This window comes from Lycium barbarum, chromosome 10, assembly GCF_019175385.1.
Source record: "Lycium barbarum isolate Lr01 chromosome 10, ASM1917538v2, whole genome shotgun sequence".
Lineage (NCBI taxonomy): Eukaryota > Viridiplantae > Streptophyta > Magnoliopsida > Solanales > Solanaceae > Lycium > Lycium barbarum.
The window spans coordinates 9078144-9092460 of record NC_083346.1 but is presented as its reverse complement, the minus strand read 5'-3'; the positions used below and the strand labels follow the sequence as shown (position 1 = coordinate 9092460).

General features: G+C 36.4%; 1 protein-coding gene across 5 annotated transcripts in view; it reads right to left on the bottom strand.

Annotated features, from left to right (window-relative positions):
* The window catches only part of LOC132615905 (pullulanase 1, chloroplastic), a 27974-nt gene extending 13657 nt beyond the window's left edge, over positions 1-14317 (bottom strand). For all 5 annotated transcript variants that reach the window (XM_060330500.1, XM_060330498.1, XM_060330499.1 and 2 more), the window contains exons 1-16: positions 14063-14317; positions 11594-11729; positions 11436-11488; positions 11206-11314; positions 10539-10675; positions 10190-10389; positions 9942-10091; positions 9532-9592; positions 7704-7824; positions 7249-7339; positions 7057-7150; positions 6816-6911; positions 6579-6719; positions 4564-4614; positions 1919-1989; positions 1619-1711 (exon numbers count right to left, since the gene is read on the bottom strand). In XM_060330500.1, the coding sequence (XP_060186483.1) occupies positions 1619-1711; positions 1919-1989; positions 4564-4614; positions 6579-6719; positions 6816-6911; positions 7057-7150; positions 7249-7339; positions 7704-7824; positions 9532-9592; positions 9942-10091; positions 10190-10389; positions 10539-10675; positions 11206-11314; positions 11436-11488; positions 11594-11729; positions 14063-14263 (1805 nt within the window). In that variant the 5' untranslated portion in view covers positions 14264-14317. The remainder of the gene's footprint in view (positions 1-1618; positions 1712-1918; positions 1990-4563; positions 4615-6578; positions 6720-6815; positions 6912-7056; positions 7151-7248; positions 7340-7703; positions 7825-9531; positions 9593-9941; positions 10092-10189; positions 10390-10538; positions 10676-11205; positions 11315-11435; positions 11489-11593; positions 11730-14062) is intronic.

Genomic DNA, 14317 nt, shown 5'->3' with positions numbered 1-14317 from the left:
CATTAACCCCAGCACATTTGGAATTGACACAGGAACACCCACAATCATCGGAAAGATAATTAATATTTTATAGCACAACGATTCAACATATCGCCCAATCTCAAAAGGTTGTGTTTCTTTCTCCGCATTCATCTTTTTTTTATCCTGGGTTTCTGGAGGTTTGCATCTTGCATTTGCAAAATTATCAAATACAATATGATTTGTTCGTTACATCGTAAACCCAAGCTGGTGGCGAGAATAAGGTCTCACGAAAAGGAGTAAAATAAGTAAACTTTTCCAACTCTTACTATATGTAATGTTGAAGTGTGTGACAATCTCATCTAAAAGCTTAAACTATTAGACAAAGCATACTTTTATTTAATTAATTAATTATGTCTTCAACACGTAAGATCTCAGTTATATGACTGCATATTTATTATTGTTCCACAAGTCATAGGGGAACCTGAGGCTCTATAATAGCCCACTCCACTAGTGATATTGTCTTATCTAGGCCTAGCCCTGCACGGCTTTAAAATGTGTACTAGGGTTTAAAGCTAGCTTCATTATATACCATCATCTCTCATGTTTTGTCGATGTAGGATTTGCCTAGTTGATAATACTCAGCGTCCTTGCTGGGTTTTGTCCACAATCACTAAGGTTGCACACAGAGTGACTCGATTAACAGCTTTACCATGGTCCAAATCAAGAGATTGTGATTTGTAAAATAGAGGGGGCCTCCCAACCTGGCAAGCCTAAGCCCAACATGCACAAATAGAGTTCCCTTGAACTAGAGGAACATGATCTTTACTTATATTATCAGTTCACAAGTCGTATCTTTCTTAACATTAGATCCAACAGAACAAACCGATATACCATCATCACATATATTCCACTAAACAAGACACACAGGAATACAGAGCCTGCCTAGCTGTCTGAGTATGGCCTTTCCCATGGCCTGCAACCCTCTCAGGCTCATCCTCGCACTCCGGGAGTGAAGGGCCTGTCTGAATCTGCATCAACAGCTTTGGATGCATCAACCTGAGTCCACAGTCCACACTATCTAATGTGTAGTGATCTGGTATAAGGACAAACAGAATCGAATACCTATTGTGGCTCTAGACAATGCATAGGACAAAAGGAACGAACTAAATAGACTGAAACACAACCATACAGGCCCCTGGTCACGATTATGAAAATGGCAGGATTTATACAATCATACCCATATTTGAAACTCTATTATAGAAACTTGCTCCGTAAGTCGTAAGGGAACTTAAGGCTCTAATGACATATTATACCCTAAGGCATGCATGGTCCCTAGCTCGTTTTTGCTGAGCTATGCTATTTTATTCTACATAAAAGGTAAAGATAAGAGTAGAAATTAGACTAATGCAATAATATATGTCCCGTAATTGTCTTTATATTCCTAGCTAGATGGTAGACTTCAACTAAATTAAGTAGAATTTGATCCCACACTAGCTGGTATAATGTCATATTCTTTATTTCCCTCAAATGTTAAGAGCTTCAATTTGCAGTTTATTATTGGCTCATAAGAAGAGCAAATTTCACATGCAGACACACACAAGGAACAGGAAATCATCTTCTTTAGACAGGGAAACTGGAATAAACTCAGAAGTAGCACCTCCCAATTCCAGCTCCAAAAAGGTTGGATTGCGATGCATTTATCCCACGTCCGTTGTTTGCCACTTCACCAAAATCCCATCCTTCACCATATCTGAAATGAAAATATCATTGGGAATCAACTGATAAAAAGTACACAGAGAATCAATGTAATGTTCAAGAACAACTAAAAGTACCTAAATAATCGTGCTTTAGTAATGGTTACAGGCATAGAAGATTTAACCTTAGGGACAAGATAATACCACTACCCAACATGAAATATCTAGTAATAAGGATAGATCATCGCTGGAACAGTCCTTACAGATAAATGCTTGATCCATCCACGCCACTTTTTTCTGTTGACAAGCTATTCAACAATGACTTTGCCTTCAACTGCATTCAAAGACACGAGGATCATATTGTTAGCACGCTAAGCTTTGAGTACCAATAATTTTAAAAGAACCACTTAATCAAGAATTTGAAACACAAGGAGCATAATTAAATATCCTCTTGTTCCTAGTTTTTCAAACTACTGAAATGCACAAAAAAGTGTTGCCCTATTTAAATGATCTGCAGCTAGCAGACATGCCTACAACCAGAGTAATCATGTTAGCCTGTGCATGTCAACATTGTTATGTGACATCATAATTTTCGTATAACGATGTCAATTGGAAATGGGTTAATCATAAAACTGCATAAAGTAAAATAACAAATCAAACCATAAACAAGAACAAAAAAGAATATCCTCCTTTTGATTTGAAAGAAAACGGCCTCTTGTGATTAATCCTGCCTAAAATCAAACCCCAAACTCTCAGGTAGTCTTAATTGTATTAAACAAGATAACAGCAAAACAATAGTATATGTCATGCCTTGAAGCAGGCATCATGGAGGTGATCTTTCCCAACATTAAGAATTTAGTTCGATACCAGCAAAGGACTGTGGCAGAGCTATGGGCACCTCAAGGATGGAATTTCATTTTTAGAAGGCAGATCAATGACTGGGAAGTGCAAAGAATAGCTAATTTTTACAACATACTGGGGAATTTCAATGGACTCCAGACAGGTAAGGATGTTTTTTGGTGGCTGGGCAACAACAGAGGAGTTTATAAGGTGGGTGCTGCATACAAGATGATGAATCAAACAAATCAAAAGATAACCAATTGGCCTTGGAAACACATTTGGAGATCCAAAATTCCACACAAATTATCATGCTTTGTATGGCTTCTAGCTAGAGAAGTAGTTCTAACACAGGACAATTTGATGAGAAGGGGGACAATCTTATGCTCTAGATGTTTCCTTTGTGGAGAAACAGGAGAGACAGTCAGCCACTTATTCCTACACTCCAAGTTTACACAACAGCTCTGAAGAATTTTCTTAAACCTCGAAGGCATATCTCGGACCATGCCTAGAAAGGTCTTAGAGGCCCTAAAGAGTTGGGAGGAAGCAGGATTACAAGCCAAGGATAGAAGCAGATGGAGAATTGTTCCTGCTTGCATTTGGTGGACAATCTCGAAGAAGAGGAATTCTAGATGTTTTGAAAGCATAGAGAATGGTGTGCAGAAGATCAAATTAAACTGTATCTTGCTGCTTTGTTTTTGGTGTAATCAATTATACTCAAATGATACTGTTTCTATCATTGACGTTTTAGATTCTATATAAACATAGGGCAGTAAAGTTTTGGAGTACTTTGGTAAATATGGTTTCAGTACAACCCATGTACTGTTTTGTTCAGATGATATACAATACAGTTACCAGTTTTTTTTTTAAAAAAGGTATATGTCATGCCTATGAAACAAGCATGATAGAAGATACCGCAGAAAAAATTAGTTTTGTTTTCAACACGCCTTACTTGAGGGCTTTATTTTTCACTGCATCTTCTATAATCATAAAAATTTCACTCGTTACGTTTAAACATAGCTCAACATAAAAAAAACGCTTCTAAATTAGTCAATGGCCCAATAAATCCACAGATCATCAGAAAGATGCAAGACAGCGATCTAGAAACCTACTAACAACATTATTATTTAACACCGTAAATTAGCAAATGACAAACCAAATAGACAAGTAAATATACATTACTATCTCTATCACAATTTTTTTTGCCATACCTCTGGTTTTATATTGTCCCAAAATATTATCCATTTCCTTAAATATAAAATTTTATTGCATTTTACATCATGTAAAGTATCAAGGGACCCACTATTACTCTTCAAAACACAACCTTTTCCTCTATTCTACTCTTCCAAAACACAAAGGTTTATATAAGGCCAACATGTTTCCAAACAAATATGCCAGGACTCATCATTTCAATGTTTCCTTAATCTCCATGCCAAGTCATATGGGCCTATCAAGTTGGGGCAGAGGGAGTAACTAGAACTTGGACTCAAATATTAGGTCCCTGGGGATAATAATCTCTGCTTCATTTATCTTGATTTTTTTCTCCAGAAGTTGTATGTTTTTTTTTTTAATCAAGTAAATATATTTTCATTCATAAACATGGCCAAAAAGCTGGCCGTATACAACGGGTGTACCAAAAAGGTAGAGAATCTACAAAAAGAAATGATTCTCTCCAAAATCCACCCATTCTATACAAACAGGGACTCTATGGGTGCACCCAAAAAAAAAAAAGTAAGTGAATGGAGACAACTTCTTCTTCTCCAGAAGTTGTATGTTCACACGAGACATCCCAATTCCGGAGGAAGATCCACTGATAACTACCAGGACTATATGATACTTGCAACAGCCTAAAATACAGAGAACTAGCTTGTCAAGTTTTTAGCCTTTCTTATCTTTCAATGTCATGCATATAACTTGTACCAAAAACCACAGGGAGCATTATCTTGTAAAATTTCATCTATAACTGAAAAACTAATAAAATATAATTACTGCATAGCACTTTGCCTTCCTCAACGGACGAAATGGAGAGAAAAATTCTCTCTCAGACAAAAAAGAAGCTGTAAATACTTACCATTGTACGCTTCATTATGTGACCCATCAGGTCAAACCGAAATCCATCAATCTGCAGAAGACAAAGACGGTTAACACAGTTAATTTGTAGGATCTTCAGGAAAGAGGTAAGCTTCACAGTTGTCACAGCATATATATGTGATCTTTCAGAGATGAATGGGAATTCTTACCCAAGGACTAAAGCATCAGTGAGTACTGAGTACACACATAGCGAGCAAGAAATGGGATATGTGATATCAATTGTGTGAAATAAGTAAGATAAAGGTAACTTTTTTTTTTTTTTGATGACATGGGAACCTGCAGCCGCTACCTTTCGGGTGCGCACAGGGTAAACCCAACTCCTGTGCAATAGCTCGCAAACCACACAGGAGAGGTAACCAGCACTAGGCAAGCTGCGTGCGACGAGCTCGACCCAGAAGGCAAATCCCCTGCTGTCGTAGGCAGGGGGTTTCGAACTTGAGACCTCCATTATGAAAGCCCCGTGCTCAACCAACTGAGCCACCCTTGCGGGTAAGTAAGATAAAGGTAACTTATTTTATTATTTATAAGTTGGTTTGACATATAATAGTGTAAAATATAAATTTCTATGTTCCTTGAGAAAATCACTTAATTACTGTTTAGGCATTTGCCATGTTCAGCCATCAACCTCTAGAACATAAAGCATGGTTTTGGTGGGATGTTTGAGCAATAAGAACTGATTAAGGGACTTTTAAATCTATGAACTTCCTCATCTAAAAGCTCAAAAGGTTAGAGAGAAGACACTTCTATTTATTAACTTTAGGTCTTCTATACATTCCTTCACATGTCGGATCTTTTTCTTGGGTCAAGCATGTGGAAATAGTTTGTTGTCAGTTAGCAGTAAGGCTCGAACTCAAGATCATTGAGGCTCCATCCACTCTGATACCATTTTGAATGTATAAACCATCTCATTTAAAAGTTTAACCTGTTAGGCGGAGACACTTTTTTACTTATTTTAGGTCTTCAGCAGAGCCTTTGGGGTGGTATACATATTGTTTCTAATAGTTTAAACAATTAAAGTGCAAATGACCCTTCAAAATTGCTTAATAGTCAGTTAACTTAACCACAAGAAAATCAAGGAACCATTATTCCATTTAGCACCAGCTAGTGTCTTCTTGTGCTAATTAATGACTAGATAAGATACATTAGTCAATCCATTATCAGGAGCACATTTCATTTCACTGAGAAAAAATATATCATTTTAAGAGCCTCCCGTCCTACTTGAACGCATAGGTAGCATAAAATGCATCTTACGGGATTATGGTTCCACGTTTTCTGAGTTTTTTCATTCCATTTAAAGTACTTTTGCTTGCTCTAGATCAGTAACTAAAGTCACATGTCTCACATTCTCTAAGTTGACTTACCACGTTTGGAGACTCAGCCCGTTAGTCGTGACATATATCCAGTACAATATTTCAATGCTATACTTCAAAACTAAATCTTCTCATCATCCTAAACTCCCATAGCAATAGAGTGCTCCTACTCTCATGCATGTAATGGCGAAGTAGTTCAGAGGTTTTCAGATAACGGTTGGATAACGATATTCAATGTAAGAGTTCCTAGCTTCAGACTTCCTACAAAACAAATTGGGCTGGAGCTTACAGAGGTTTCAGTTGCTGGAAGATCCTGTTGACTAACTTATGGTCTAGCTATCCACATCCATCTCCCGTCCAATCTCCTAATTTCAAAAAGCCTTTGATAACAACTACATTTGACAATCTCCTATATCTTTTAAAATGCCAACCTCGAAAGTTAAGCATAAAAATTGTGGATCTCATAAAATACGAAAACAACAAAGTCGAGCTGCTTAATAAACTACATACATTCACGCTGTCCCTAAAATACGACTACACAGGCCATAGCTGTTAAACAAAGTATTCCTATTCCACCAAACAAAACAAGACTGAAACCTTAAAACAGAAGAAAAAAGAATTTAGGCTCTACAATTCCCATATCACAGCAATTGCATTGGAGGGTGGAGGGTGGAGGGAAATATACCTTATAATGAACTGCCCAGCACTTGAGGTCGTCAAGAATTAAGCGCTCAACCATGAAATGCTCACTGGCAGTATTGTTTACGCAGGTGCTATTTTCAATACCACCATCAGCATTTCTTCTTAGAAAGTAACCTGGAACAATCTGTTGATAGCAGAGCCAATGAAAAAAAATACGTATAAGGAGAGCAAGTCTATTATAAGGCTATAAATAATGAGGTGGAACACAATAATTTGTCACCTTGTCTAGAACAGAGAAGTCATCAAAGGGACCACTTGCATGTAAATGATTGTAAACAACATCCAATACAACACGTAGACCAACACGATTAAGTGCCTGTGAACCAATTAAGCCTTAGAGTGGAACCAAGGAATTGAACAGTAAAGGTCGATGGACTATTCAGTATAAATAGAAAGGTCGATGGTTTCTATTTGGTATAAACATAAGAAAACAAAACAAAGTTGGATAATAAAAGATCTACCTGCACCATTTTTCGAAACTCAATGATCCGACAAGGACCGTTTGCATTACTGGCGTAGCTTCCCTTTGGAACTCCCCAGAGAACAGGATCATACCTTTTCTTAGGCAGCCAACAATTCAATTTTCACACACTGGTCCAGGAAACTACTATCAGCTTAGTTACAAATTGAAACTCTAAGCACAGTTATCTTACCCCCAATTATAGCCATCTTCATTTTGGATGGCTGTGATAAGAGCCTGCTGCTCCTCAGAATCTGGTGGAAAAGAGTTGAGTTTCTCGATATCTGATAAAGAGATCACATGAGAGACCACAAAACAAATATGAATGAGATGAGATCCCGAGGCAAACCCAAAAAGGCAATTAACGACCTTTCATTAAATGCTAAAACAGAAGTGGCACTAAACTAATTTGAATATTTCTCTTTTTAGTTAGTTACACACTCTGTCCTGGCAGCATGTGACAAAAAAGCAGATCCTGTTTGAGAGAAGTAAAACCCTCGTTTTGGTCTTTCATTGCTTTATTTTTAAATTACCAACTTCAGCTTCATTTTATAACTTGTGCTGAAAATAAAGAAGAACAATGGAAATACTAAAAAACCTTAGTGGGGTACCCCCTCTCCAAACTGAAAAAAAGTTGAAGTGCTTTACCTAAATGCTTCCATTTATGTTTCTCATCTTTGACACTGGCAAATTGAAAGGTTGGCAGCAGATGGACATGAGTGATACCAGCACTGGACAATCTTTTCAAATGTTGGACACCAGCTGAGTCCTTCAAGCAGAATGAGGTCAGGGCGACATGCTTATGGGACATATTCAATGCCACCTAAGTTCAGCCCTTATGTTCTAGAAAATTTCCTAATGCATTGTGGCATGGTGTAAATAGTGGGTGCTGGATAGATGTTTTCATTACCCATTAATCAAAAGCTTGTATGACAAACACAAAATCAAATAGCTATAAAAGCACTTAAAACATGGTCATGAGAAGGATATTCTCTAACAACACGGGGGAAAAAACTGCTATAAATCATAATGCACAAATAAATGAAGGAACAGAATGAATGTGTGACACTTGTTTGACTTGCAAGCTGATGCCAGACTAGTTGTCAAGATTCGAAATGCACCAATGGGCTACCAAATTGGGGCCAACTTTTAAAGATAAACTAGGTGGCGAAGCCTAAAATGAGACGCTTATATGTACTGTTGGTTTAAAGAACTCTCCACGTTTTCTTTCCTAAAAAGTGTTGACAACAACTTATTAGACCAAGCCTAGGTTGCAAGGTTCAGACCCTTCGGGCTTCGCCTTAGGTTTAATTGTCTCTGGTGAAAGAGTAACCTTTGTGCGTAATTCTTGCTATAATTGGGTAAATTTGTCATTAATGACTTGTCGCAAATAGTACATTAGATAGTAATAAATTTGAATGTATACCTCTTACCGATAAGTCCATAATATTATTCGGCAACCTCGTTCACTCAGGCCTGCAGCTCAATAAAAGAATGAGGGAGCTAATATGCCTTCCCGTGAAAAGTGAGGCCTTAATCATTTCGCATGGAAAGTTCGAAAAAATTTACTAACAAGAATGAGAAAACTAGTTTCTTCTGGAGAAGTATATCTGCGTGTGCGCGCGCTTGTGTATGTGTGTGTGCATCCTCGTTTCAAACATCAAACACACCATCAGATTGGTGTACCAATCTAAATCCCGTGCCTCTCCAGCTGCCTTCCTTCATCGGCTGCATCACCCAGCTCCCTACTTACCAAATAGATGTACCTAAATAGTCTTCCCTTCTAGAACCACAATCCCACCGCACACTACACCATGCACACTAACAACCACCGTCTCATACGAAGACAAAAATATGCACATACACATGCATCTTCAGATACACATTATCATGTATTCAATAGAATCAGATATATATGACTTTGATGATATTCATATGTAGCTATGCATTTAGGTCCTAAAGTCCAACTTCTAGTGCAGACACGAAACCAGGAACTAGCTGCAGCTACATACGTCTTGTTTACTGCTCCCTCAATAGAATCAGATCAAATGTTAATTGTGATCTTCACCATTAATAATTCTCAGTGTTCATCATCATAACTATATGGTTCCCACCGACTTACACGATGGACAAATTTTAATGTAAACCTTTAAATGTCATTTTCACGAGATAGCATTTAGGCTTCTGATTTTCTGCCTCACACAGAAAGGGTATCAGGTAAAATACTATAGCAGTCTTTTTCCTGTCATTTCAAATTGCATTTTCGTCATAAACACACTTGGTACATATTATAACTTGCCTATGAGTTGGATTCCAGTGTAAGTTTACCTTCTACAAAGCAAAACTCATTAAGGGATAAGAAGCAAATGAAGACATGAAATACCATTGGTCAATGCACCTACTGATTAAAGTTTATGAATCTGGCCCCAAAATCTTTACACCCATATAAGACAAATCAGATAGAAAGTAAAGCTACCTGCAATGTGAAGGCGAGATAACCACCCTGAAATTCATGAGGCACAGTAGGGTCATTGGCACTGGCAAAGTGAAAATCATAGGAAAAGACATGTTATTCAAAATCTACACTAGTGCCCAAAAAATGCATTTTGATTATATATGCATTATAAGTTTCTTCTCTAGTAAAATGAACTGCTTGATCAAAGGAAACGAGTAAACATCCAAAGTCACGTCGCAGTAGGAAGAAAAAAAAATCTGGTTGGACGCAGTGAAATTTGAACATACAATGCACAGGCTACTGGTTTTCAACGACTATTGACTAATAATTATACAGTTACAACTCATTATTATCATCAAGGAATGAATGTCTACAAATATTCAGCAAGTCGTTTCCAATAAGATTTCAACATTAGCAAGATCACTTATCACCTGAAATCTCTAACATGCAGCTCATAGATGCTGATATCAGAAAAGGAAAGAAGATTTGGCTTCTCGTTTTGTAGATTATCCCATCCTTCAGGTTTTACATCATCAGAATCGAGATTAACTAATAATGTCCGCTTGCCATCAGCAGAGAGACTGCCCATATAAAACCGACAAGGTGAATGTAGAGAACAGACTTTAGATCAGCAAAATCAATATCTTTGAGAGCAAGTGATTAAAACAGACCAGCATACCTTCTGGCATATGGATCATTGCTCACACATTTCTCAATACGTAAGGTGCTAGGATGGTAAACAGACACTTCATAAACATAGTAGCAACCCTCCCAATGTCTTGGCCCCTTAGCACTCCAAACACCATCTAACTCCTTGAGCTGAACAATTTCTACTGGGTCAACCTCTGATGGACTCTTATAAATGAGGGCTTGCACTGCCTGGTTTGGTAGGCGTAATCAGAAATAGCACATTAGTGAAATAAGTAATAACACATTAATCCCTCAATATCAGTAGATAAAAGATATTCATTACAAACAAACGCATAATAGTAGCAGGAAAACATGTGAGTCAAAAGAATAGTACAGACTTGAGCAGTTGGTGCCCAAAGGTAGAGAGAGACAGCTTCAGTAGCAAAAACAGCACCAAGGGGCCCAGTATAGGAGAATAACTCATCCAGAATACCAGGTAACTGCAATCCAGTAGCACTTGCACATTTTCCATCAGCTACAAACAACATATACCCATTTTTGCCAAACATTAGACATGCTTACGCTTAGTGTGTGATACACTGATCCAGACAGTGGGGCTGTTAAATCAGCTAACCCAGAGAATAAAAAGGTATTGAAGATTTGAAGTCTCAAACCAAGACAAACAATGAAGGAACAACATAGAAGTATTGAAGTAGCATGGGACTGCTTGCATGTTTATCTTTACTACTGACAATTTAAAAAAGCGGTATGTATCAATAATCACCACCAGATGAATCAGATTTCCCTGAATTATGAGAAAACTACACTACCTGAAATTCCAGTCATCAAATATGAGTTCTACCACAAGATATTAATAAGATAGACAAAGGCATCGTTTTCTTAAGTACATGAATGGGAAAAGGGTGCATGCAGAGCTTTACACTTTAATGCATTAGATGGAAAAGTATCATTTCAAGTAAAGCAAAATGCGGAGTTTTGGTTCCTAGTAAGTGCCGTCTTAGACTCCGACAAGTGATAGAAAGAGAAAACAGGGGAAATACTTACAATTGAAGATGCCAACAGCTAATTGGCACTTGACTAAACTTTGGAAGTCCAGAGTTTGAGGGACCTCAAATGCTGCATAATCTCGAATATGAGGAAATTTTTCAATAACCTAAATCACGAAAATACGTAAGGAAACAAAAGAACACACATAAATTTACTTCATCTTTGCATCAATCAGAATAAAACTTCTTCCCACAACTAAAAATTCCTGTCATGACTCAGCGACTCACCTGCTGTGGAAGTCCATAATTTGTCCTTTCAAGTTTGATTTTCACATCATGGCCTGTTGTGTACAAAAATTCAAGCTTAGCATCAAAGCTGATTACCATCAAACAAAGCACCCCAGACGCTACTAGCATTTAAGTAACAATCGCCTTAGAGTACACACCTTGAATTTCATCATCAGCAACACATAACGCAGCGTTTCTACTAGCATATAAGTAACATTCACCCTCTCCAGCACCCACATTCCAAGCAATTATTGATTTGGTAACCCAAAATGCTCTGCTGTAAAACAGACTATCCTGAAACCATGAAAAATCAAGCACTAAGGAGCTCGTACAGTCTCAGATTTAAAAAATAATACTAATAGTCCCCCGCATAAAACCTCAACTTTAAATTACTACTCCTCCGTCCCAATTTATGTGGCGCTTTTCGTTTCTCGAGAGTCAATTTGACTAATTTTTAAAGTTCAATTGAATTAGATCAACTCAATATTTTAAATCAAAATTTAGATATTCAAAAACTATAGGAGAAATACAATAAGTTGCAATTCTTCTCATGTCAATATGACGAAAAAATACATTAGACTAGCACTCTCTCCCCAATCAATCGCAGTAACTGGCTGTAAATTCACATAGTTAGAATTCCGGGAAGCGAAAAGTGCCACATAAATTTGGACAGAGGAAGTACTACAGTTCACATTTAATAAAACATTTCGGGCATAACTTATGCGGTAATTTATGTACTCCCTATGTCCCAGTTTATGTGGCACACTTTCCTTTTTAGTATGCCCCAAAAATAATGTCACTTTTCTATAATTAGAAACAACTTGACTCTAAGATTCCTCTTTTACCCTTAACCAAATACTCCTTCCGTTCACTTTTACTTGTCCAGTATTCCTAAAATAGATTTTCATTTTTACTTGTCATTTTTCACATATCAAGATAAGACAATATTTTTTTTCCTTTTTTACCCATAGTATTAATTACTCAATTCAAATCATTTTTCAAATCCAATAAAAATATGCATCAATATGTACTCCATTTATTATTTCTTAAACAGCGTGAAAAATTCAAAGTGGACAAGTAAAAATGAACGGACGGAGTAATTTATAACTAAACAAATGTCTAAGGTTTGTTTTAGACCACAAATTTCAAAAGTATTCATGTCTTTCTTAAACTTTGTGTTTAGTCAAATAGTGTCAAATAAATTTGGACGGTTACATGATTTATAGTCACATAAATATCTATAACTTATTTTAGAACACAAGTTTCAACAGTCTTCTTTCATTCTTAAACTCTGTTTTCAATCAAACACCAGGGGTGGGGGTGGCATGGCACCCCCTCGATTAATAAATTTTTTATATACTTATGTTGTAATTTGCTTAAATTAGGTTAAATATTTAATCCTGCCACCCCCAGTCGTAAATTAGACAAAGGTGTCATGGCTAGTAGACACAAGTTTGAATATATCGTTAACATTTTCCGATTCCCCTTTTTCTTTGCGCTTTTTACTTCCTTTGTACCAGTAATTCCCTTTTCGGCCCTCCCAATTTTCTATTTATCTTTTATTATTTATATTGCCTTTCCTCTTTTCTATTATTTTATCTGTGATCTTTAGCGAGAACACACAAATAAAAACTTCAAAATCTTAAATTAAGCATTTGTCTTAATCTCAAATCTGTGAGTATTTAAATCGAAAAACTTGGGTTTCAATGGGAATTTTGGATTGAGATCAAAATTCATTTTTTTTAATAATTTCTTTTGTTTACTACTCTCTCCGTCCATGTTTACTTGTCTATATTTGACTTGGGACACTCTTAATAAGCAATAAATAAAATGAGAAATGAATTGGAGTACTTACTAATAAGGGTAAAATAGGTATAAAATGATAAATTATGTCTTGATTTTTCAAACTATATGACTTACAAGTAAAAGTAGACATATAATTTTATTATAATGGACAAAGAAAAATGGACGGAGAGAGTGTATTATAAAAAATTATGCTATTCTATATTTGTTAAATTCAATTTAAATCACTCTACTACTTAAATTGTGATGGAAATTTCGTAAGCACTGCTTAGAAAAAACATGAAATTTATGATTTATTGTTGAGAACTTGTAGTTTATCTAATTCTACATTTACTTATGGGGCGTATTTACATATTAAAGAGTTTTTATATTATTTTTTTTATTTTGATTGGTGTAATTCCCTTATTGAAGATGTTATTTTACTTGTGCAAATTCATTTTTTAATATACATAAGAGATGCAAGTTCTTCGGTGAAAATGTTAATGTTACTTCGGTTGTTAATAGGTGGTAATGAGTGTGATTCCTTGTTTAAGATGCTAATTATGTTCGTTTCTTGATTTTTGAGATGTAATTTTCATATTTGCAAATAAAAAAAACTATTAAATTGACCCGAATAAACTAAAAAGAGATGGACCGGACCCGACCCAAATACACGTTCCTAACAAGATGTATATTGAAAAAAATTATGGCACCCGCCAGCTTCAAATCGTAGATCCGCCTCTGTCAAACACCATCACATAAATACTAATAGTCCCCATTACATTAGTAATACAATTCTACATTGCTAATAAAACATTTATGTATTATTTTATACGGAATAAAACCTGAGAACAGGAAGGGTTTGTAGATTGGTTCTGAAGGGGCATTGTTGAGGCGCACCGTATATTTAAGGGACGAGAATTTCCCAATTTGAAACCGAGTCGGTGCCGAGTCAAGGAACTGAGTTGTAACCTCGAGTGAGTTGGATGAAGGAAACGAGTCAACTCAGAAGGTGCAAAAATGGCTGATGAAAGTAAAGTAGACATTTGAATTACAGTTAGTGAACTTTCTGGTTGTTTCTGGGTAGTTCAGTTTCGCTC